The 27,144-nt window shown below is 44.3% G+C and overlaps 1 protein-coding gene across 2 annotated transcripts in view; it reads right to left on the reverse strand.

Annotated features, from left to right (window-relative positions):
* Positions 1–5,368: 5,368 nt before the first annotated feature.
* LOC124554721 overlaps positions 5,369–27,144 on the reverse strand; it is a 127,581-nt gene continuing 105,805 nt past the window's right edge. Inside the window, exons 5-6 of one of the 2 annotated variants that reach the window (XR_006968422.1) lie at positions 23,613–23,737; positions 5,377–5,490 (exon numbers count right to left, since the gene is read on the reverse strand). Coding sequence is in view for 1 of the 2 variants with exons in the window: in XM_047128368.1 (XP_046984324.1) it covers positions 5,463–5,490 (28 nt within the window). In the remaining variant the exon portion in view is untranslated. Of the gene's footprint in view, positions 5,491–23,612; positions 23,738–27,144 lie in introns of both variants that reach the window. The other variant, XM_047128368.1, reaches the window with a different exon arrangement.

Consider the following 27,144-nt stretch of genomic DNA (forward strand, 5'->3'; position numbering starts at 1 on the left):
TTTCCCTTTTGTGTGATGTTACAGTTGTTTTTGCGCCCTTAAGAACTTTCTGGTCCCTTAGGAAATTGTTTTGTCATAACAATAACTTCACAACCGGGTATGATCGTATCTACGATCATGAAGTAATTAGAAAGACGATAACGCAATTTCTTAATCAATAGCACGCTAGTTGTGACTGCCTCAAGCCACGCGAAACTGCAAGTAAAAACTATTCACATCTCATAATGCAATATTTTATGACAATGGTCAATCCATGATTCTTACGCCAATTGTGATTGATAAAACGGTAAGCTAAATCTCAATTTCCAACTTTCCATTGAATAACAACATCACTTTTATTTTGTAACATCACAAGTGCTGAGTGCTATTGACAATGGATTTCAGATCGATTCGTATTCCTGGATTTCCGGAAGGCTTTTGACACTGTACCACACAAGCGGCTCGTAGTACAATTGCGTGCTTATGGTATATCGTGTCAGTTATGTGGCTGGATTTGCGATTTCCTATCAGAGAGGTCACAGTTCGTAGTAATTGACGGAAAGTCATCGAGTAAAACAGAAGTGATTTCAGGCGTTCCCCAAGGTAGTGTTATAGGCCCTTTGATGTTCCTTATCTACGAGGGCTATCCACAAAGTACATTACGTTTTCATTTGTGTCCGTTAGGGGCGGGTCTAGCGCGGCCAGCTTGGTGTCATGGCATTCCGCCGCTCGGTCGGCATCTTGCCGTGCAAGTGAGAGGTTCGTGCTGTACTCAGTTGAGTTACTGTGACAGTTTGAAATGTCAGCGTTAATTGAAAATGCCGCGAAGTGTGAAGTGCGTGCTGTAATAAGGTTTCTGACTGCAAAAAACTGTACACCGATAGAAATCTATCGGCAGCTTTGTGAAGTGTATGGGGACAACGTAATCACTGAAGGTGGAGTGGGTCAATGGATCATAAAATTTAAAAATGGCCGAACTAACGTTCACGACGAAGAGCGAAGTGGAAGACCCAGCATAGTGACTGCCCAACTTGTCGAAAAAGTCGATGCCGCGGTCCGTGAAAATCGTAATTTCACAATAATGGAACTCTCTATGAGTTTTACACACATTTCACGAAGTTTGTTGCACGAAATCATTACCGAAAAGCTTGGTTGCCACAAGTTTTTTGCAAGATGGATACCAAAAATCTTGACAGAGATTCACAAAAATCAGCGAATGGCTGCAGCGTTAACGTTTTTGGACGCTTACGAGAAAGATGGCGACTCATTACTCGATCGTATCGGTACTGGTGACGAAACATGGGTTAAGCATGTGAAGTGCGAGACAAAATTGCAGTCAATGCAGTGGGGGAACACAAATTGCCCCCAAAAACCCAAGAAATGCATGCAGACAATGTCGGCAAGGAAGGTGATGGCGACTGTCTTTTGGGACAGAAAAGGTGTGATTTTTGTGGATTTCCTGGAAAGAGGCACTACAATAAACTCTCACAGGTATTGCCAAACTCTGCACAACCTCAGAAGAGCAATACAAAACAAGCGCAGGGGAAAGTTGGGCTCAAAGATCTTGCTGATTCACGACAACGCCTGGGCCCACACGGCAAATGCCACTCGTGAAGTTCCGAATCTTTTAAGTGGGAGTTGTTTCCTCATCCGCCGTACAGTCCCGACCTGGCACCGAGCGACTACACTACGCTTGTACGGCCTCTTCTAGAATACTGCAGCGTGGCGCGGGATCCTTACCAGGTGGGACTGACGGAGTACATCGTAAAAGTTCAAAGAAAGGCAACACGTTTTGTATTATCGCGAAATATGGGAAAGAGTGTCACAGAAATGATACGGGGTTTGGGCTGGAAATCATTAGAAGAAAGGCGTTTTTCGTTACGACGGAATCTTCTCACGGAATTCCAATCACCAACGTTCTACTCCGAATGCGAATGTATTTTGTTGACACCGACCTACATTGGGCGGAACGATCACCACGATAAAATAAGGGAAATCAGAGCTCGTACGGAAAGATATAGGTGTTCATTCTTTCCGCGCACTATACGAGATTGGAATAATAGAGAATTGTGAAGCTGGTTTGGTGAACCCTCTGCCAGGCACTTAAATGTGATTTGCAGAGTATCCATGTAGATGTAGATGTCTGATGCTGTATGCGATACTGCGAAAGATTCTATGAAGAAAGCAGGGGAGGAATTGGTGAAAATAAACCAAAAAGAAATAGACCCTAGCGGAGATACTCATGACAGTGAATCTCCTACAAATTTTATTGACCTGTGTGTGTTTGTAGATGGGACCTGGATGAAAAGGGGTCACACATCTCTGTATGGAGTTGCATCTGTTATTGGTATTGACTCAGGTGAAGTTTTTGATGTAGAAATTATGCCTAAATACTGCGACCAGTGTGCAACAAGGAAAATGTCCAACAATGAAGACAGTGAGAAACTGCGGCAAGAAAACCATGCAGTAGCATGCTCTAAAAATTATAGTGGCTCAAGTGGGGGCATGGAGGTTGCTGCAGTTGTGAGGATGTTCTCCAGGTCTGAGGACCAGTATGGTGTTAGACATACTAACCTTGGTGATGGGGCCCCTCTTCGTTCAAAGCTGTAACGCATAAAAATCGGTATAATACAACATGAGAAACGTTGGAATGTGTTCAACACACCCAAAAGAGGCTTGGTGGTAGGCTTCTTCACTTGCTGAAAGAGAAGAAAGAAGAAGTTCTTAGGATGGAAAACCACTAGGAGGAAAAGACAGGGTTACTCTGAAAGAAATTTATTCTCTTCATTTATTTTATGGGAGAGATATCAGGAAAAACAAACGTAATTTAGAAGCGATGAGGCGTGCTGTGTGGGCAAGTTTTTTCCACAAACTATCCACTGACCAAATACCAATGCACAGTCTGTGTCGGAAAGACAATTGGTGTAAGTTCAACAATAGAAGTGAGAAGTATACACATAAACACTCATTACCAGAACCTGTTATGAAAGCAATTAAGCCGACATTCAGGTTTCTTGCTGACCCTGATTTATTGAGGAAGTGTCTTCACGGAAAGACACAAAGTGCAAATGAACGCCTCAATAATTTAATTTGGATTTGATGCTCAAAAAGGACATTCTGTGGACTTAAGGTACTCCAAATAGGTGTCTATGATGCAGTTTTATGTTACAATAACGGAAATAATGGCAGAATTGAAGTGCTGAAGAGAGTTGGTATGGATCCTGGTGTGTTTACAACAAAAGCATTTTACACCATTGACGAGAGTAGGCTCAAGAAAGCTAACAGATCAGATGCAAATACAGGCCAGGCAGATTCGAAGAGGAGAGAAGAGAAACCTAGAGGATGAGGAGTATCAGAATGGAGGATTTTAAAGTTTAGGTAAGCTTGTTGCATGTAGAAGTATGAGAAGATAATCTTTGAACCTCATTTTCTCTGTTTTACATTTTTTATGTTATTAGAAGCATTTTCTCAAAAAGTATTTGCTCTGATGCTACGAAATTTTCAGGAACTGTTCGCAACGTGTTGCTGTCTCCCTGGAATTAAAAAATACGAAATCCTGCAATTACATTCTGATTTTTAGATGATTGTATGTAGAGAAAAAGTTAATTTTGGATATGCAAAATCAAAAACTCTGTTAATGATACAATTTGTACTATAAATTAATAACTGCAGTTCAGTGGTCTTATAACCTTCTGAGTACACTACAGTAAAATTTTCAGATTAATTGCATGATTAAAATTCGAGTTATGACTTTTTATTAAAAAGACAATAAAAATTAAAAATTCAACTTTCTTTCAACATATTAATCCTGCATATTTTATTGTATTTTTCTGTTAACACACAGCTCTTTTGCTTTACACATGCAAAATTTTAGATATGTACATTTATAAATATGGCTGTAATTAATTTTTATATAAATGTTTACATTTTCCGTTACATCCCCCCTTAAGATCTGGATTCAGGAGGGCTCAAGTTCGTATTTGAATCGACTATGAAAATTTAGAGTTTCATTTCGCTAGAATACTGGAATGGTTGCTGCATAAGGGACGAGGCTGATTTTCAGCCTCATCTTTGTAAAATTTAAGCTTGTGGTTCGTATTTACCTATGTAGAAGTCAACAAGACGTTAAATCTTACTCTTCCTTACTCTCGAATATCACCAACAGGGCGACGGAGCTTAATGTATGCATCTGACTAACTAATCTTTTCAAAAGTGTCACATGCTTTCATTCCTCACGAAACTTCAGAGAGTTGTGGGATTGAAAGGACGCTTGCGCAAGGTCTGGTGATATGAAGCTCCAAGCTACGACTACTTTTCCCTTGCTGGTTGAAACTGTTCCACCACCAGCATTCGAACTGATAACGTCGGCGACTAAGGCTCCCACATTGCGAAACCGTTTTCGTCTTCGAATGCGGATAAAGAGACGTGTGTGACAAGCAAAAATGTAACAAAGTTTCGAAACCCACACCCTATGATACTGATGATTGTAACATCTCAGCACAAGGTTTGCAACAATCATATTGTAACCTGTCTTTTGTACTTACTTCTGTTATCTAGAGTCTTTTATGCAATAGTTTACTCGTTGTGTAACTTTATACTGCCGTCTCATATTTTAGCGCTGCCTCTCAATCGCCAAGAAGATTATGTTTAAAGGCAGTCAAAACGTGTATGTAACGTTCTGATACCCCAACGAGTTTCAGTTTCCAGCTGTATCTGACTTTGGAAAATAAAGGCCCCTTACACATACATTCAATTAGTGCACCTGTCGCTAAAATGTCTGAAACTCCTAACGAAACACTAATTAGCAACGCCGTGATATGTAATCTGAGAAGCCCTCTCAACTTCTAGTGTTTTAGGTGGGAAGTTGTGCTCGTCAGACGAAAAGTTACATAGCGCCTAAATTGATACTCTTATTATTTTTAGAAATGTCATGTTACTGATGTAATCTGTGGGGGTTTTCTTATAAAATATTGTTCTAGAATGCAGAGATTAATTTACTAATCCGTACTACGAGGGTTTCTTGTCATCTTGGCACTATACAGCAGCTTCAGAATATTGGATATAGCTACACTTAATCATGTATATCTCACATCAAATGAAATTTTCTGTGGAACCTATATTCCAAGTTAATTTCTATGCATTGAATGTTAGCGACCACTTAACGTACAGCGAAATTCTGATACACTTTTCCATTACAGAAACATTTGTTATAGTCATATCTAGTGTGAAGTAAATAGCACTACAGATGTCATTGAATCATACCATTCTTCTTTTATAGCACTAGTAACAGCTATGTTCCAGATAGTACTGTATATCGCTGGAAATTCTGTTACATAAGAAGGTTGGTTGAAGGGTGGCATAGTACAATAATGCAAGTTTTGATTCTTTAATTTATTTGTGCATTTGTGAATTATTTCAGATTACATTGTACATAGATAGTGAGTAAACATGGTGCAAATACGTTTCTTGGTCCAGTGACTGTCCTAGTTTAGACCACCAGATGGCTTCTTGCTGAAAAAGAAAGATGTGTTTTAGGATTAACAGGGTACTTGAGTTTAAAGCGAGTGGCACATTTCACAGCAATATTTTAAGTATCTACGAGCTGGTATTGGAATAAAAGAACAAAAGATTACAGTCGCAGTTATTTCTATTACTCTTAAGTAATGGAAAGTTACGCCGTATAATTCACTATTTTTCTCCCAATTAAGGTGGAGCTTTTAACAGAGATTAGCATTTTACGCCAGATGTATTCTGCTGATTAGTAAGAAAAGGCATCATCAGTGACCTGATACAACATTTTACCCTTGAGCAGTGTTCTGTACTTTTTTATATTTTCCGTTATGTACATATGTGACTTTGTGCTGCGAACTGTGTCGAACATTTCTTCTACGTTGGTAGTGTCACGGTGGTATGGTGTAGACAGATCAAAAGGAGAAGGGACAAATATAATGAATTGCTGTACTCATGAACGTAAAGGTTGTTGCATGAGTAAACACAAAAATATCAACAATCCATCAAATGCCTGCCTAAACGTGACGCCACATTCTGTGAACGTGCACTTTTCCACATCACATTTTGTTTTTAACAAGAGATCGAAAAGGAACAGACTTGCTAGCAGTAATTCGAAAACAGAAACGATAATTTTCTTAAAAATTAACAGAGGAACCTAATTGCTTTAAATCTCCTAATTGCTACAGACGTAAGCAACACGAAGTTAAAGAAAACTGCAGAACATTAATCATAGTTGAAACGTATTACCATGTGAGCGAGCACGCTTTTGTGAAACAGGTCAAAATGATCCCGCTCCTTTGTTCACTTGCATGCCAGACGAGAGTAAATAATGTCACTGTAAATGAGTAGTACCAGATTCATACCGTACTTACCGTACTGAAACGTGAAGGTACTTTTCTGTGTTCAGTGTCTATTCTGTACATCACAACAGAGCAAGAAATGTCGAAAATCAGAGCATAAGCCGTCAACTAGGAAAGTGCTAAAATTTTGTTGTTTGTATGTTGGTACCTGTTGGGCACAATGTAAGCCAAATGTCACCTTGATCTGCGGATTAATTTTGATAACAGTACTTTGGGAAGCAGTAAGAGAGATAGAGATAGAGAGAGAGTGTGTTCAAACGATTCAATAAGAAATTCCGTGTCATAAATTTTATGCTGGACCACCAGATAAAAATAATTCTGGAACATAGCAGACCTTCCATCACAGTTCAGTTATTATCTGAAAGATTGGCTTGTAGCCCCTAAGTAATATCCATTAGAAGTGCCTATGAAATCACACCCAAAACTGTTAATATAAAACACCAGCCCAAAAAGGAGCCTTAGCAATGGGAAAACTGTGTAATCTGAAGCACTAATTTTTGGAATTTTCACAATATTCACAATACCTGGCAACGTATGATTTCTAGATCTTCCTATACATATCTAACTTTGTGGGTAGAAATTGTTTTGAGTTCAGTGAGGTTACAACTACTGTAGACAGGTATTTTTTTAGACATTTCAGAAACGCGCTTCAGAGATTCAGTCTACTCACTGAAAAATTTAAGGACGAAATTCGTCAACTTAAAATTGGACGCTTTCGAAAAGTAAGCACAGTTTCATCGAACCAACACAGTCATTCACAGCCAGGGTGAGAAACCACCTCCACAGCATCTTAATAATATAATGCTATGTTGCCATAGTTCAAAATCTAGTAATTGTTTGCTGATGAGGAGGACTTCATTCTAAAAAGCCATGTATCGTAGAGCAGATATCTAACATGGTTTAAGAACCCGAAAAGCTTAAATAAATGGAACGCTACATCAGTAATCAACTACGAACTTCGACAATTCTCGGGATGTAATGCACCGTAATACACTCCTGGAAATTGAAATAAGAACACCATGAATTCATTGTCCCAGGAAGGGGAAACTTTATTGACACATTCCTGGGGTTAGATACATCACATGATCACACTGACAGAACCACAGGCACATAGACACAGGCAACAGAGCATGCACAATGTCGGCACTAGTACAGTGTATATCCACCTTTCGCAGCAATGCAGGCTGCTATTCTCCCATGGAGACGATTGTAGAGATGTTGGATGTAGTCCTGTGGAACGGCTTGCCATGCCATTTCCACCTGGCGCCTCAGTTTGACCAGCGTTCGTGCTGGACGTGCAGACCGCGTGAGACGACGCTTCATCCAGTCCCAAACATGCTCAATGGGGGACAGATCCGGAGATCTTGCTGGCCAGGGTAGTTGACTTACACCTTCTAGAGCACGTTGGGTGGCACGGGATACATGCGGACGTGCATTGTCCTGTTGGAACAGCAAGTTCCCTTGCCGGTCTAGGAATGGTAGAACGATGGGTTCGATGACGGTTTGGATGTACCGTGCATTATTCAGTGTCCCCTCGACGATCACCAGTGGTGTACGGCCAGTGTAGGAGATCGCTCCCCACACCATGATGCCGGGTGTTGGCCCTGTGTGTCTCGGTCGTATGCAGTCCTGATTGTGGCGCTCACCTGCACGGCGCCAAACACGCATACGACCATCATTGGCACCAAGGCAGAAGCGACTCTCATCGCTGAAGACGACACGTCTCCATTCGTCCCTCCATTCACGCCTGTCGCGACACCACTGGAGGCGGGCTGCACGATGTTGGGGTGTGAGCGGAAGACGGCCTAACGGTGTGCGGGACCGTAGCCCAGCTTCATGGAGACGGTTGCGAATGGTCCTCGCCGATACCCCAGGAGCAACAGTGTCCCTAATTTGCTGGGAAGTGGCGGTGCGGTCCCCTACGGCACTGCGTAGGATCCTACGGTCTTGGCGTGCATCCATGCGTCGCTGCGGTCCGATCCCAGGTCGACGGGCACGTGCACCTTCCGCCGACCACTGGCGACAACATCGATGTACTGTGGAGACCTCACGCCCGACGTGTTGAGCAATTCGGCGGTACGTCCACCCGGCCTCCCGCATGCCCACTATACGCCCTCGCTCAAAGTCCGTCAACTGTACATACGGTTCACGTCCACGCTGTCGCGGCATGCTACCAGTGTTAAAGACTGCGATGGAGCTCCGTATGCCACAGCAAACTGGCTGACACTGACGGCGGCGGTGCACAAATGCTGCGCAGCTAGCGCCATTCGACGGCCAACACCGCGGTTCCTGGTGTGTCCGCTGTGCCGTGCGTGTGATCATTGCTTGTACAGCCCTCTCGCAGTGTCCAGAGCAAGTATGGTGGGTCTGACACACCGGTGTCAATGTGTTCTGTTTTCCATTTCCGCTGGTTTTTGTGATTTTGGGCCGGCCAGAGTGGCCGTGCGGTTCTAGGCGCTACAGTCCGGAACCGAGCGACCGCTACGGTCGCAGGTTCGAATCCTGCCTCGGGCATGGGTGTGTGTGATATCCTTAGGTTAGTTAGGTTTAATTAGTTCTAAGCTCTAGGCGACTGATGACCTCAGAAGTTAAGACGCATAGTGCTCAGAGCTATTTTTGTGATCTTGGCTTAGAGCTTGCAGTACCCACAAATCCGATTTCTGAACCTTTCCCATTGAATGAAAATGTCGCACGATGGTAGAATGATCACAGTTCATCACCCTTGCCAGTTCTCGTGTACGCTGACATGGATCATTGTGGATTAATGCGTTTAAACGTTCTTCAGCAAACCCCAAAGGTCTTTCTGAACGTGGAGAGTCACTAATGTCAAAACGATCCTCGTTAAAACGAGAAAATCGTTTTCTTGCTGTTCTCTGTCTAATGGCATTATCACCATACATGGGGCAAATGGTTCTGGTTGTCTCCGCTGCTGTCACTCCTCTATTGAACTCAAGCAGAAGGATATGTCATAAATGTTCCGATTTCTCCACATGACACTCCATTTTCTAGCGTCCACAGCTCCAGTCACAATCTCCAAATGACGATATGTAAACTCAAATAGGAACAGTGAACTACAAATAAAAATAACAATCGATAAATAAACCCATAGCAACCAGAATACCAACATGCGAAACAAAAACGCTACGAACTTACGCACTAACCTAATGAATTAATGGTAATGTGACTTCAGACGGCTTGGCATTCAGTGGGAGTTAACAAATGGTAAGCACTGTCTTGTTCAATAGGAATTTCATAGATACAGAATATCCATGTTATGTGGCAATAGTTCGTCCCACCGAAGCGCCTATTACCGATATTTAGACACTGTCAATAAACAGTGAGCTACTTTACTGTTAGCGCATTTTCTTGAATGCAGTTGACTTCGCGCGTAGAAATACAAGAGAGTCTTAATTTACGTCTTTATTCCCTACTGCAAATGCTGAGAGCACTATGTCCACTCTTTTCCGAACTCTTTTTCAGAAGGAATTAACAGGTGCCGAGCAGTTAGGAAGTTAGCAGGTAACATATCTGCTGCAAGCAGTGAATTATAGTCCCCTTTTTTAACGTCTAACAGACCTGGTAGGGAATACTGCAAAATGACACTAACTGTCGATATTGTATATTCTGTCGCAGAGCAAACGATCAGTAGCACCTCGTCTCTTTGACACACCCACTTCCTAACTCTAAATATGCGTTATGTTTACTTTAATACTGATTGGTGCAAATCGCATGCTAATCCGACCTGTGCACCGGTAGACATTTGAATTTTAGTTGACTGAATACATCAGAATTCTCTGGAGTGAGTGACACACACACCCGACCATTGTAGCGCTGAGAGCCCCCGAGCACCTGGTAAAAATGCGTCTCCTGTGGTGGGGCAGAAGCAAAGCTTAACATGGTTCTGTGGTTGCGGCGGAAGTGATACTAACAGAAACTGTCTGGATGATGTTGATTCCGCAGCTGTTGTTCAATTTATAAATTGCCATTCCAGTTGCTTTTTTAAAATTTTATGAATTTCACACAACCGATTTCGGCGTGTATATTGTACGTCGGGGCTCCGTTCGAAGCGGGTGTCATCGTTGAAGAGAATTCTACTCCAGTCAATGAGGTTACTGGTCGAAGACTTGTCTGGAGACGCCCCGGACAGTCGTGGGATACGACTACGACTGTCGCTTGCCATCTGGCCAGAAAACCACGAGCGATGATCTGGGATGCCATTTATTTTAATAGCAGGATCCCTTTTGTTGTCATCTGCGGCAGCCTTACAGCACAGCGGTAAGTCGGCGATATTCTACACTGCTGGCCATTAAAATTGCTACACCAAGAAGAAATGCAGATGATAAACGGGTATTCATTGGACAAATATATTATACTAGAACTGACATGTGATTACATTGTCACGCAATTTGGGTGCATAGAGCCTGAGAAATCAGTACCCAGAACAATCACCTCTGGCCGTAATAACGGTGTTGATACGCCTGGGCATTGAGTCAAACAGAGCTTGGATGGCGTGTACAGGTACAGCCGCCCATGCAGCTTCAACACGATACCACAGTTCATCAAGAGTAGTGACTGGCGTGTTGTGACGCGCCAGTTGCTCGGCCACCATTGACCAGACATTTTCAATTGGTGAGAGATCTGGAGAATGTGCTGGCCAGTGCAGCAGTCGAATATTTTCTGTATCCAGAAAGGCCCGTACAGGACCTGCAACATGCGGTCGTGCATTATCCTGCTGAAATGTAGGTTTTCGCAGGGATCGAATGAAGGGTAGAGCCACGGGTCGTAACACATCTGAAATGTAACGTCCACTGTTCAAAGTGTCGTCAATGCGAACAAGAGGTGGCCGAAACAGAAACTTGATTCATCCGAAAAAATGACGCTTTTCCATTCGTGCACCCAGGTTCGTCGTTGAGTACACCATCGCAGGCGCTCCTGTCTGTGATGCAGCGTCAAGGGTAGCCGCAGCCATGGTCTCCGAGCTGATAGTCCATGCTGCTGCAAACGTCGTCGAACTGTTCGTGCAGATGGTTGTTGTCTTGCAAACGTTCCCATCTGTTGACTCAGGGATCGAGACGTGGCTGCACGATCCGTTACAGCCGTGCGGATAAGATGCCTGTCATCTCGACTGCTAGTGATGCGAGGCCGTTGGGATCCAGCACGGCGTTCCGTATTACCCTCCCGAACCCACCTATTCCATATTCTGCTAACAGTCATTGGATCTCGACCAACGCGAGCAGCAATGTCGCGATACGATAAACCGCAATCGCGATAGGCTACAATTCGACCTTTATCAAAGTCTGAAACATGATGGTACGCATTTCTCCTTCTTACACGAGGCATCACAACAGCGTTTCACCAGGCAACGCCGGTCAACTGCTGTTTGTGTATGAGAAATCGGTTGGAAACGTTCCTCATGTCAGCACGTTGTAGGTGTCGCCACCGGCGCCAATTTTGTGTGAATGGTCTGAAAAGCTAATCATTTGCATATCACAGCATCTTCTTCCTGTCGGTTAAATTTCGCGTCTGTAGCACGTCATCTTCGTGGTGTAGCAATTTTAATGGCCAGTAGTGTACGTCCTGTTTTCGTGTCAGTCATGGCAAACCATCCTGGGCTTATATTTTGAGCAAGATAGTGCCCGCCCGTACACGACGAGAGTTTCTACTGCTAGTCTTTGCGCTTGCCAAGCCCTACCTTTGGCCAGCAAGGTCGCCGGATCTCTCCCCAGTTAAGAATGTTATGGGGCATCAGGGGCAAGCCCTACCAACCATCTCTGGATTTTGACGATCTAATGTGGCAGTTGGACAGAATTTGGCACGATGTCCCTCAAGAGAACATCCAACAAGTCTATCAATTAATGTCAAGCCGTATAACTGCTTGCATAAGAGCCAGAGGTAGGCGAACGCGCTATAGACTTGCTCAGTTTGTGAAGATCTTTCTCTTGAGTAGTCCGCCCCGATAGCTGAGTGGTCAGCGTGACGGATTGCCGTCCTACGGGCCCGGGTTCGATTCCCGGCTGGGTCGGCGATTTCCGCTCAGGGACTGTGTGTTGTATTGTCTTCACCATAATTTCATTCCCATCCGGCGCGCAGGTCGCCCAAAGTGGCGTCGAATGTAGTAATACCTGCACCAAGGCGAATGTGGATTCGAATATAATAAGACCTGCACCAAGGCGGCCGGACCTGCCCCGCAAGGGGCCTCCCGGCCAATGACGACAAACGCTCATTTCCATTTCTTGAATAAATCCTCCAATTTTTCTGAAACTATATCATTTGTTTGTCTGTACATGTACATCACAACTACAGATTTCCGTCCCATTTGGATAATTCCTTCATGGTGCGTCTTTTTCTTCTTCTTCTTCTAAGAGCGTATGTCTTAACATTGGGCATATTCAGGTACACTTGATATTGGCCTAATATAAAGGTCGAAACAGGTTGTGTGAGCTTCATAAAGTACTAAAAAAGCAATTGTAGCGGCTTTTCCTTGACCACCAGAAAAAATTAAAAGTAAGACACAGTGTGTGGGGGCACACACCCCTTAGCAATAGGCGGTTGGACTCGTCTCAGGCGTTGAAAGTTGGGAGAAACAAAAGTAGTCCACATGTTTGTGAAGAGATAGCACACTCGTGAAATTATTTGAAGAATCGATACTAGAGAGTGGGTACTGTAGGAATCAGTGTGTAGTACTATCGTAGCAATATTGTATGTGTTAGGGTAAGTGACGGGTCTGCGGTCACAAAGCCGCTAAAATGTGCTAGACAGGAGTCGTAGGCTTCGAGGTGTTTCGAGGCTGAACGCGTTGACAGAGGACGGACCTACAGCTGACTACAGTTCTACCTCAGTGGCGGAATAAGCTTTTTTATCGTTCATCTTATGTTGGCAAAGATGAAATCTGAACAGTTGCATAGGAAGCGACTTTAATTGGTGTTTTTAAGTCGTATTTTTGACTGTGAAAGTACCTGCTACGTTAGACGTTGGTAGCTTATACGAACAAAATTTATGTTGCGTCATTGCGTCGTCTCTCGCCTTGCTGATCGTAAGTATGACTATGCTTATTATTTGGTTGTGAACTTCTTCAGTGTTGTGTTGAGTAATCGCTGATGACCATTTCGGTCGTGGCTGTGGGTGTCAGTTTTTATCGGCTTGGGGAATATTGTGGGTTCTTTGCCAAGCAGATCCAGAACTATTCTGGCGTTTCGTTTTCTAAGTCCCGTGCGGTAGCAGTATTATTGTAATCACCAACGGGAGTCGCCTGGGAGTTAAATTCAAAAATGTTCCGCGTCAGTCGGAGTTAGAAACTGCCATATATGCCACGGGAATTGTAGCGCGTGGCAATCTATTTTTGCATTTTTTAAATTCTCCTTCTCTCTCTCTCTCTCTCCGTCCTTACAGGCCTCGGAAGGCCATAAGGTACTGATCGACTTGTCTGTTCGTCGAGTAATAAATTGAATTCACATCCTTCTACAGTATGGAGAGGGGAAATCGTACTAGTTCGATTGAGACTAGGAAAATTACGCGAGACAAAAGTCCAGTACATACGGTACAAATTATGTTTAATTTCCTGAGGAGGGGTCAGTAGCAACAATTACCGTGTCTGAAACCCAGGGAAGCAAACAGATTTATGAGCAGAGTGAAAGTGATCAAGCTGACGAAAGCGAAACGGACATTATGCCGAATAGTTGGATTTCTGGAACTGTGGGAGACATGCCGCTGTGAGTTAAATAATGGCTAAAGAGAACGGGAGAAAGTGACGCAAAAGCAGAAGCATTAGGCGTCGGGCTGAAGCAGATAGAGCAAATGCTAAAGCAGATAGAGCTGATGCAGAGAGGGAAAAAGCGAAGAAAGAAAGAAAGCGGTTGTGGGAGAAGATTGCAGAATTACAGCGGAGAAGTATTCACTTCTCTCAGGGATGCCCAAGATAGGCTACTCCAAGCCGAGACCAAAGAGACGCAAACGACTGAAGGCACGTGTGAAGAACTTGTACAAGGTGTGCAAAGTCTCGAGGAACGGCCAGTCTCGGTAGCGACCGAGCTGGTGCAATTCGTTGGAATGGAAGAATTTGTTTACATGAAACACAACATGGAAAATTTGAAAAGAGGAACTAAGCGACCGCAAGTGGCGGAGGTGCTTGTAAAGTCCGTGACTGGAAATTGCTGCTTGTGGCGCACGAAATGTGTTACCATTTTGTTTTTGAATATAAGCTTTATTGTCAATACAATCTGAAAGGAACATATACTACAATGAAGAGCCGTCCATGTAGATTTGTTCTAACTCAGCACATGCTCAATACGTCCACCATTTCGTTTCCTAACTTCCTTCAAACGAACAATGAAGTTAGTGATTACCCTGCAGCACATGTCTTCCGTAATTTCACTGCAAGCTTAAAGAATAGGTCTTCTGAGCTCCATTAAATCACGTGGACGTTTCGGGAAATTTTTTTCCTTTAGGTATCCCCAAAGAAAAAAGTCACATGGATTGAGGTCTGGACTATTGGGGGGCCAATTTTGTCCGTCATTAAAGCGACCTGGAAACCTGAGTGAAATGATCCGCATGTGGAAATGCTCGTGTAAAAACTCCAACACAGTTTTTTCTCAGTGTGTGGCCTTGCTCCATCTTGCATGAACCACTGCGTGTTGAAGGGCAAGGCAGTAGCAAGAAGCTGTGGAATAAAGCTATTGCGAAGCATGCTCAAATAACGTTCGCTGTTCACAGTCTATTCAAAGAAAAAGGGTCCAAGAAGTCCGTGACTGGAAATTGCTGCCCACGCTGTAATCCTCAGAGCATAATGTTGTCCTTCATGAAGCACTTGTGGGTTTTCAGTGGCCCAAAAGCGTACATTTTGTTTGTTAACCACACCGTCTAAATGAAAATGCGCCTCGTCTGAAAACCAAACGTTATTGAGAGTTTCTTCTCTATCCTCCGCCCACTGAGCAAACAGTAGTCTCTGCTGCTTGTGTTCTTAAGTGAGCTTCTGTGCACAGGTCATCTTGTATGGGTACATATGGAGGTCACTTTTAAGAATGCGTTGAACGGAGCGTCCCAGTTGCACTGCTGCCTTTCTATACGATTTCCCGGGACCTCTCGGTACAGCAACTCGTACCGCTTCAATATTCTCCGGCGAACAAACAGGCTTAGGCCGAGGTCGCTTCGCTTCCAATACTGCTCCTTCCTGTACAAATTTATCGTACAACCTGTGGATGGTCTTCTTGCAAGGGACCCGTTGTATGTCAAACTGTTGTCGAAAACCCCTCTGAGTCACAACAAGGCTTTTCGTTTCATGAAAAAGTAACACAATTGCCGATCTTTGCTGTGTCGTCAGTTTTCCATTGTCAGCCATTGCTGCTTACTAGTCTCCTAGCGGCAGTATCGTGAATTACACGTCATTTCGTAACTCATTTGTTTTTCCAAGCTCTGCTGGTACTGCTGTAGAGATCCCAGCGGGATATCTAGTGTGCGTTGTAGATTGTGAAAGAAGCAATTGGTAACACATTTAGTGCGCGTCCCTGTAGTAGGAATATTGTGGGCGAGAATTCACAGTCTGATAGGGTGGCACTATCCGGTACGGAAACGCTAGAAAGCACGAATAAAGATCCTGCACAAGGAGTGCAAAATCTGGGGGAACGGCCAAGTTCGGAAACGACAGAGCGCATGAAAATTAGGTTCAAAATGGCTCTGAGCACTATGGGACTCAACTGCTGTGGTCATAAGTCCCCTAGAACTTAGAACTACTTAAACCTAACTAACCTAAGGACAGCACACAACACCCAGCCATCACGAGGCAGAGAAAATCCCTGACCCCGCCGGGAATCGAACCCGGGAACCCGGGATGAAAATTAGGAAAGAGAAACTGAGCGACCGTGAAAGGCGGGCTTTTAAAAGTATCTGAGAGTGTGAATATTGTGTGCAATGATTCACAGTCTAGTACAGCAGCACTATCCGGTATAGAGAGAGGCTGTACTAGAGAAGTGAGTACGGCTTTGGGGTCCGTGTCTAGATGTGAGCGGTCGTTTGAAAAGACACTCCGTCGCGTTATGGAAAATTTTAACGTACAGTGTAGGCGGGGAGCGACGTTTGGAAACGTGCGTGGCCAGATTTAAAAATAGCCTGGTCTATCCGAGTGCAACTAAATTTTATTGGTAGCCACTTCAGTGGCGAAGTTATTGTTGGGGTGCTGCCAGTAATACCAAACTGCGCAACGAGCGTCAGCTTTGAGTCCGAAACAATGAGGTGATATGATTTGGCGGCGGAACACAACAGCTTGAGCATTGTTAAAACACCATCCCTTGCAGCGACGAGTTTCCAGTCGCACAATATGTATGTCGAGAAAATTTGTAGAAACAACCGAGGTGTGGGTCATCCGCATAACAGCGGTGAGCAGAGCCAGTTATTATTCATATTATACTCGGAGCCCACAGAGTAAAAATGAACGCTTATTGTTATACAAAAGAACGACGTTGACGCTTTCAGATTAATTGTGTTTGACCTGGGAGTTTCCAAGCGTGAGGAGAAGAGAGAGGGTGTTGCGTACGACACGTGCCAATACGAAAACGGTTGGAGTAGCGAGCGTGAGGAAACGAATGTAGAGGAACATTGTAAAGGCAATAGAAGCCATACTTCAAAGGTGAAGTGGTGTAGCAGAAAGCCACAGCAGTTTGAGGAAGAGACACCTCAGAAGTGACGGATTGCTAGCGCCGCCGATGGAGTGAGAAAACGGAGCCGTTGGTAATAATACACTACAGGCCATTGAAATTGCTACACCAAGAAAAATGCAGATGATAAACGGGTATTCATTGGACAAATATATTATAATAGAACTAACGTGTGATTACATTTTCACGTAATTTGGGTGCATAGATCCTGAGAAATCAGTACCCAGAACAACCACCCCAGGCCATAGTAACGGCCTTGATACGCCTGGGCATTGAGTCAAACAGAGCTTGGATGGCATGTACAGGTACAGCTGCTCATGCAGCTTCAACACGATACCACAGTTCATCAAGAGTAGTGACTGGCGCATTGTCACGAGCCAGTTACTCGGCCACCATTGACCAGACGTTTTCAATTACTGAGAGATCTGGAGAATGTGTTGGGCAGGACAGCAGTCGAACATTTTCTGTATCCAGAAAGGCCCATACAGGAGCTGCAACATGCGGTCGTGCATTATCCTGCTGAAAAGTAGGGTTTCGCAGGGATCGAATGAAGGATAGAGCCACAGGTCGTTACACATCTGAAATGTCCATTGTTCAAAGTGCCGTCAATGCGAAGAAGAGGTGACCCAGACGTGTAACCAATGGCACCCCATACCATCACGCCGGGTGATACGCCAGTATGGCGATGACGAACACACGCTTCCAATGTGCGTTCACCGCGATGTCGCCAAACACGGATGCGACCATCAAGATGCTGTAAACAGAACCTGGATTCATCCGAAAAAATGACGTTTTGCCATTCGTGCACATAGGTTCGTCGTTGAGTACACCATCGCAGGCGCTCCTGTCCGTGATGCAGCGTCAAGAGTAACAGCAGCACGGTCTCCGAGCTGATAGTCCATGCTGCTGCAAACGTCGTCGAACTGTTCGTGCAGATGGTTGTTGTCTTGCAAACGTCCCCATCTGTTGACTCAGGGATCGAGACGTGGCTATACGATCCGTTACAGCCATGGGGATAAGATGCCTGTCAACTCGACTGCTAGTGATACGATGCCGTTGGGATCCGGCACGGCGTTCCGTATTACCTTCCTGAACCCACTGATTCCATATTGTGCTAACAATCATTGGATCTCGACCAACGCGAGCAGCAATGTCGCGATACAGTAAACCGCAATCGCGATAGGCTACAATCCGACCTTTATCAAAGTCGGAAACGTGATGCTACACGTTTCTCCTCCTTACACGAGGCATCAGAACAACGTTTCACCAAGCAACGCCGGTCAACTGCTGTTTGTGTATGAGAAATCGGTTGGAAACTTTCCTCATGTGAGCACGTTGTAGGTGCCACCACCAGCGCCAACCTTGTGTGAATGCTCTGAAAAGCTAATCATTTGCATATCACAGCATTTTCTTCCTGTCGGTTAAATTTCGGGTCTGTAGCACGTCATCTTCGTAGTGTAGCAATTTTAATGACCAGTAGTGTAGAATTACGTGTGCCTACTCCAGACCGCAGTCTGCAGTCCTGACTTCATAGTAAACCAGATAACGCATGCAGACGAAGGCCACGTTTGCGTTTTAAACATACTGAAATATGGTTGAAGTCAGAAATGACTTCTTCGCCGAGATGGCCAATGTCGAAGGGACGGTGTGTCCAATCATAGAGAAACCAGTAAGTGTTTACAAAATGAGATTTTCACTATGCAGCGGAGTGTGCGTTGTTATGAAAATTCCTGGCAGATTAAAAATGTGAGCCGGACCGATACTCGAAGTCGGGACCTTGCCTTTCGCGGGCAAGTGTTCAGCCGACTGAGCTACCCAAGCACGACTCACGACCTCTCCTCACAGCTTCAATTCTGCCAGTACCTCGTCTCCTACCTTTCAAACTTCGCAGAAGCCCTTCTGCAAACCTTGCAGAACTAGCACTCCTGGAAGAAAGGATATTGCGGAGACATGGCTTAGCCACAGCCTGGGAAAGATTTGCAGAATGAAGTTTTCACTCTGCAGCGGAGTGTGCCTTTCGCAGGCAAGGTCCCGAGTTCGATTCTCGGTCCGGCGCACAGTTTTAATCTGCCACGAAGTTTCAGTAAATGTTTACTTAAGTATGTCTTCCATGTAGTGTTTTTCTTGTCTTTGCAGGTTAAGATACGCGATTAGTTGCTTTTCTGGGGGAATATTTTGCCCTCTTCGCTTGTGGTTTGGGAGAATTTCTGTGTGTCCGTGCACAAACGCGTTGTTGTGTTAATTGCTTGTCCCGTTTGATGCAGATCCTTTCATTGTCTGAAAGCTAATGCATGTTGCGGACTGTTGTACACTGAAGAACCAAAGAAACTGGTACACCTGCCTAATGTCGTTTAGGGCCCCCGCGAGCACGCAGAACTGCCGCAACACGACGCGGCATGACTCGACTAATGTCTAAAGTAGTGCCGGAGGGAATCGACACCGTGAATCCTGAACGGCTGTCCATAAATCCGTGAGAGTTGCAAGGCATCCCAGATATGCTCAATAATGTTCGCGTCTGGGGAGTTTGGTGGCCAGCGGAAGTGTTTAAACTCAGAAGAGTGTTTCTGGAGCCACTCTGTAGCAATTCTGGACGTGTGGGGTGTCGCATTGTCCTGCTGGAATTGCCCAAGTCCATCGGAATGCACAATGGACATGAATGGATGCAGGTGATCAGACAGGATGCTTACGTACATGTCACTTGTCAGAGTCGTATCTAGACGTATCAGGGGTCCCGTATCACCCCAACTGCACACGACCCACACCATTACAGAACCCCCACGAGCTTGAACAGTACCCTGAAGACATGCAGGGTCCATGGATTCATGAGGTTATCTCCATACCCATAGATGTCCATCCGCTCGATTCAGTTTGAAATGAGACTCGTCCGACCAGGCAATATGTTTCCATTCATCAACAGTCCAATGTCGGGGTTGACGGGCACAGGCGGAGGCGAAAGCTTGGTGTCGTGCAGTCATCAAGGGTACACGAGTGGACCTTCGGCTCCGAAAGCCCATATCAATGATGTTTCGTTGAATGTTTCACACGCTGACACTTGTTGATGGTTCAGCATTGAAATCTGCAGCAATTTGCGGAAGGGTTGCACTTCTGTCGCGTTGAACGATTCTCTTCAGTCACTGTTGGTCCTGTCCTTGCAGGATGTTTTTCCGGCCGTAACGATGTCGGAGATTTGATGTTTTATCGGATTCCTGATATTCACGGTACACTTCAAATGGTTCAAATGGCTCTGAGCACTGTGGGACTTAACATCTGAGGGCATCAGTCCCCCAGAACTTATAACTACTTAAACCTAACTAACCTAAGGACATCACACACATCCATGCACGAGGCAGGATTCGAACCTGCGACCGGAGCGGTCGTGCGGTTCCAGACTGAAGCACCTAGAACCGCTCGGCCACACCGGCCGGCCACAGTACACTCGTGAAATAATCGTACAGGAAAATCTCTCCGCTACGGTCGCAGGTTCGAATCCTGCCTCGGGCATGGATGTTTGTGATGTCCTTAGGTTAGTTAGGTTTAACTAGTTCTAAGTTCTAGGGGACTAATAACCTCAGCAGTTGAGTCCCATAGTGCTCAGAGCCATTTGAATTTTTGAAAATCTCCACTTCATCGCTGCCTCGGAGATGCTGTGTCCCATCGCTTGTGCGCCAACTATAACACCACGTTCAAACTCACTTAAATCTTGATAACATGACATTGTAGCTGCAGTAACCGATCTAACAGCTGCTCCAGACACTTGTTGTCTTATATAGGCGTTGCCGATCGTAGCGCCGTATTCTGCCTGTTTACACATATCTGTATTTGAATACGCAAGCCCATACCAGTTTCTTTGGCGCTCCTGTGTAGATGATGTAATGCAGCGGCGAGCTTCGAGAACCGTCATTTGTTTCAGAAGCTTCAACAGCGAGGGGTAATAAAATGTCATGTGTCGTTCCGTCACTTTCTTAATTTCTCTGTATTATCTTGTACGGTGCCTCATTCTTTGATGTTTGATTGGCTGTTCCGAGTATAAAAAGCAGTGCTTTGTTATTATGAGTATTCGGGAGTAGTCTGTTTCGGGAGATCGTTAATCTCGGCCACTAATAGAGTTCGGAAGGGTATGGCCTTTATGCGTTATTGACGGGAGAGGGGTCTTTGACGTGATGTTGCGAAAGTGTACTTGGGATTTCCAGCGGCTGCGAGTGTACGCCCTGGGGAAACAGCCAGCCGTCTGTGTTTCTTAGTGATTTTCCTTGCCAGCCGCAAGTTGAGGCAATGAGAGGGCTGAGTTAGGTAGAATAGATGTTTATGTTGAGATCGTGTATGTATAGGCTCTTACCGTCACCTTAGCGAATTGTTTCGTAAATGTAGCAAATAGACTTAGTCACCCTTGCGGAACCAATCATATAGAAACTCTAGTTCATATGTGCCTGTTACGAAGATTGATATAAAATAAGAATACCAACTGTAATTTTAGATGTAATTTTTTTTGGGTATAACCATGAGTTATTCGTCTTTCTTTCATTACCCAAAATAATTTGACATCCATCTTTTACGCTGTCTGTTTTCGGATTGGAAACAGTGCTTGTTTTCTTTTTCTTCTTTTTATGCAGATCGTTTCAAATAGTAAAAGTAACGGCACGGTACCTCTTTCACTTAAGAGTAAATGTCAGGATCGGCCGATGGATTTGTAAAGAAGGAGAAAAGCAAGATTTCTTAGGCTCACAGGGGTCTTCGAGTGTTTCAGGAACGGTAGTGCTGTCGGTCCTGAAGACAACAGGTGTCCCAAAAGAATGCTGGACATTTGCCGCGCCGGACATTTGCCACGCCGGACCTTTGCCACACTTGCCCCTTCGGCAGGTAGCTTGAGTAGCGATCCCTCAGGTAAGGGACGCCCTTCCTCGTACTTCTTCTGTCCGCTGTCAAACCGCCGTCTCCACATCTTTCTCGATACAACCAGTACGTAAGGGACCGTCTTCTTCGACATCTTGGCGAAATACAGAGTTTATTTTCCGAAATAGAAATATTTATAGCTTTTAGGAAACGAAAGCAATACCGACGATTATGTCAGTACATAATTAGTTCTGCCAAGTATAAATATATATCCCTCTGTCTGTACGGTAGCTTCCTTTCACGCTTACTGATTGCGATAGAAACAGTCCATTGCCATGGGAGCAACAAGAAAGGAACGATGTAAAGAGATTGCGAATGTACGCTAATCATTTCTTTTTGATCATTGCATTTGTGCCTACTTTAATTACTACAACTGCACGCCCAAAAGACAATAAGGAAAGAAGAAATGGGTATGTGAATGTTTGAAAAGAAGAACGACATACTCCATATTAATTTATCCTCTAAAATCCGATATCCCTTGCGGCGAAACATTAGTTAATAAGGTGTAGCGGGACAATGTTCAAAACATGACTGAAAATACGTTCACTAAATAGAGATAAGAACATCTTTGATTGACATGTCATCTAAAGTCGACGTACAATTTTAAAATGTTAGAAATAAGGAAATGAAGTAATACAGAATGCTGTGCTTGTAACGTACGTTGTTGTTCTACATTGTTTAGCTCTGGTATTTATAGGGTCACAGAGAAGGCATCCTAGGTTTTGGAGGGAAAAGCCGTAATTGTAATGATCTGCACAACAGAAATAAGAAGCACAACTTAAGGAAAAATAATGTAATGTGGGTTCCAGCTCACAAGCGACATTGAAGCAGATAGTTCCTGTGACTTAGTATTGGCAGAGTTTGTATTCGACAACCGGAATAAATTAATAGCTGGGTCCATTTACCGCCCCCGGTCTCAGACGAAACAGTTACTGAACAGTTCACAGAAAACTTGAGTCTCATCACAAATAGGTACCCTACTCATACAATAATAGTTGGCAGTGACTTCAATCTACCTTCCGTATGTTGACAAAAATACTTTTTCAGACACTATTGTAGATAGAAAACAATTCCGTAATTGTTCTAAATGCTTTTTTAAAAGTTTCGGTTGGCGTCTTTCTAAGAGACAGTCTCCAATCCTTCCAAACTATGTAAGTGAAGACCATATGTGGCTTAATTTCAAAGAAATAGTATCACCGCACTCGAGAGATTCATACAAAATAAATTAATAAGATACGGAACTGATTCCCCACGGTACACAAAACACGGCAGAAAGCTGCTGCAGGAGCACCGAAAAAGGCGCGTATAATTTAGACGAGCGCAAAACCTCCAAGATTGGCGAAGTTTTACTGAGGCTCGAAATTTGGTGCGGATATCAGTGCAAGATGTATTTAATAGTTTCCACAACGGAATGTGGCGGAAAATCCAAAGAGATTCTGGTCCTATGTTAAGTAAACCAGCGGAAAGGCTCAGTAAGTACTTTACTGCGCGACTGCGACGGTAATGTTACTGATGACAGTGCCACTAAAGTGAAGTTACTAAAAGCAGTTCCAGGGGCGGGCGGCGGGTGAGGAGGAGGAGGGGGAAACAAGGGGCCCAACCCTTCGGAGCAGGTAAAATCGTGGCAGATGTCCGGCGTGGCAAATGTCCGGCGTGGCAAATGTCCGCACACCGTCCCAAAAGGGTAGCGTCGAGGATAGAGAGAGGGGACGAGTGCACCGCTTACCTTACACTAATCCCCGAAAAGGCGGCAGGTCGCGTGCCTCTTGTCTCGGCGTGCCTCGGCCTGCTCGCCCTTTGGGTTGCCCCTCTGGCATTCCCAGCTAGGGCGAATGATGTACCCACACCGAGCTACCAATTTGTATAGAATTAGCCCACACAAATACTTATGCATAAATACTTGTTTCTATTGTTTTATTAACGACTGGACATGCACAACGCTACACACTGAGACATTATAATAACAAGTAAGGCACTAGCCAACATTTACAAGAGCTGATCACGCTCCAATGATTTAACGCTTAAATTTTATTTATTTATTTTAGTTTATGCATGTGTCTGGCCAAATGCAGCAGCCAATAAACTTGTGCTGGTTAATGGGAGAAATATTATTTCATTTTTTATAAACGTTCACATGTTCAAATAATTTGAAACACTGGGGATGTAGCCAGATAATGTTATTAATTCTTTTTACCCATTATTACAACCCTGCAATCTAAAATCCATTCTAAAGATGCAGTTGTACTAATTTTTCGTTGATTCAGGGATGAAGTTTCCCTTAGTTCAAATTTTTGCTTTTCCTCTTATCATTGGATAGAAGATTGCTGGGAGTTTTGGGCCTTTTCGATTTCTGGTGATTAATTTGGATTACAATTCGTTTCTCTTGTTCTCTTGTGAAGCCATTAATCAGAGACGATCGGAGATCGCCATCCAGGGAGTTTTATTCTTTCAAGAATATGAGGTAATGGGGTGATGTGACAGTACTGTCACGAATATCGGTTTACGATGATAAGTAAAATTGGCATCTTAATGTTCTCAACTATGCTGGACGGAAATACACCGTTTACTGCTTCTGGTGTAAGATTTGCAAATTTCTCTTTGCTGAGCCAGGCCTGTACGGTACAGTGACGGACTTTGGTCGGTAGCATCGCTATGAATCAGGAATGGCTCAAGGTTTCCCCTGCTCAGCTGCTGGTTCACAGAAATGTTGTGGCCACACACTGGGCGGTTTCCGTTGGCCACAAGGGGTCACGGTCTTGGAAGATTAGCAGACCGCACATCCCTTGAGCATTTCTGGTGCGACGAATCTGCGTTTCCTGTCAGAAGTTGCAGATATGCGACACCAAAATTGTGCCGTGTTCAGTGTGGGAAAATTCCAAAATCTAACTACCCAGACGATGTCAGCCGATTAGAAGGATCATCGGCATTGACACTATTTGGGACCAAAGTTGTGTCACCAATGACATAATCTAAGACGTCATTAATCAGTCATGGAATTTCTCCACTTCTCTCCCTCCCCCCCTCACAGAGGTCGAATGTCCTACGTATAAAATCCCCATAATTGAGTAACAATACTTCAGCAAGGCGCTTACATGAGATGTGGATCGTTCTGTTGTCTGTCTCACTTCTAGATTCTGTAAAGTTTAGCATTAAGGTTTCGCGAAATAATTGTCCATACGCCTCTGAATTGAGTCATCATAAACACAGTCTTGTGGAATTTCTTCTCCACCACATGCAGCGGGATTCCAAACAAAGCACCGATCACACCTGCACCACAGTTCTTTGTATTCCCGCCACAGATTCATCTTAACGTGATAATTCAAATTATTTTTACTGTTTTCAACGTCAAATTCCGTATTGTCGATATGAAATTTTAAAAGCATAAGACTATAACTTCTTTAGGTGGGAATTTCACTGATTTCGATACGTTATTCGTTGATTTCATCATAAAACTGACGCGAAAATTCAGTTACTTGCTGTATGTGTACCACCTGCCGCCATTTGTAAATCCTATGGAGACGTCTGATGTTAAGTATGCACTGTAAAGCACATAGTGAGATGGACTCTTAGATGCTAAATTCTGTTACAATATTGCTGTCATGTGTATCTTCTAGGTGATAATTACATTTAATTCTTAGATGTATATGTCCATCCGTAGGATGGAGATTGATTTGACGCAGAAATTCTCAGATTTACGTGGAAAATTTATTATCTTGTCGCTAATTTAAATGTGTTAAATACAGCTCCGAGATGTTACTACATGAACAAAATACGAGATGATTACAAAGGAGTTATTATTGAATTCATGAGTTCGTAGCAATGGATATTCCCTGTTTTCAACGCTGAGTTCAGCCCTCAAACTTTAATGAAATGACAAGTAAATCAATACCATTAGCTGCTGACGGGCGTTGATATACATCAACAGGGACAGTTAAAAATGTGTGCCCCAACCGGGACTCGAACCCGGGATCTCCTGCTTACATGGCATCCGCTCTATCCATCTTAGCCGCCGAGGGCACAGAGGCTAGTGCGATTGCAGGGATTTATCGCCGGCACGCTCTCCGTGAGACCCACATTCTCAACTTAATAGTCCACAAGTGTGTGCCCCTGCCATTATACCCATTACTCGCGGCAGACAGTCCACCGAGTCCCGTAATAGTTCAGGTAATTCGTGTGCAGCCGCACTGAAGAAGGTCATCAGGCGGTTAGCCTTAAACGATATGAAGACGGTATCTGTTCTTTCGGACGGGACTCGGTGGATTTTCTGCCGCGAGTAATGGGTATAATGACAGGGGCACTACGACTGTAGTGTGTGCACTAAAAGTTGAGAATTGTGTGTCTCACGGGGAGCGTGCCGGCGATAAATCCCTGCATTCGCACTATCCTCTGTGCCCTCGGTGGCTCAGATGGATAGAGCGTCTACCATGTAAGCAGGAGATCCGGGGTTCGAGTCCCGGTCGGGGCACACATTTTCAACTGTCGTCGTTGATGTATATCAACGCCCGTCAGCAGCTAATGGTGTTGATTTAATTGTAATTTCATTCTAGAAAGCTGCACGGTTCTTTCGGACATGTCCGAAAGAACAGATGCCATCTTCATATCGGACTCAGACTTTAAGGTGGGATGGCAGATGCTCTAGACCCGTCTCGTGTAGGAGAAAGCGGACACACCGTGGTTTGTTGCTTTCGTGGAACCGTGTGACGTCGTGCAGGGCGTGGCGAGGTCCGAGCAAGCAGTTTGCAGGACCACGTAACGAGACGTGATCTCTTGCATTCCTCACTGTATGACGTGCCTCCTGCTGTTCTATACTTGCAGGTGAAAGCTGGTTAGTACGTAGCAGTGCATCGTACGCCCTGCAGCATTTGGTGCCTGGGTTTGCCAACGGTTTGAAGACAGCCTTGAAGTGTTACACAGCTCTGCGTGGTCTTTGGTGGAGGTGTCCAGCGCTGCCTGATGCGCGCGGAAGTATGTGGATACCTCTCCCATGCCTACTAATCGTGATATTGACAACCATACAGGCTGCACCAGTGGGGTAATAAGTTTTTAAGTTAGAACGAGTGCTCTGTAGTTTAACAGTCAGCAGACTTCTCATAATTTTAAACTGGGGTAAATGGATTTTCTTAACATTTTGAACTTTTGGTAGCTGCTGTGGAGGAGTGAATTGTTTAAATTGTAATGTCAGAGTGGGGTTGGAGGTTATTTAAGCGTAGCACCAGTGGACATGGGACGTGCCCTTAGCGCTAGGATTTCACCCGGAA

This window comes from Schistocerca americana, chromosome X (assembly GCF_021461395.2).
Source record: "Schistocerca americana isolate TAMUIC-IGC-003095 chromosome X, iqSchAmer2.1, whole genome shotgun sequence".
In the NCBI taxonomy this organism is placed as follows: Eukaryota; Metazoa; Arthropoda; class Insecta; order Orthoptera; family Acrididae; genus Schistocerca; species Schistocerca americana.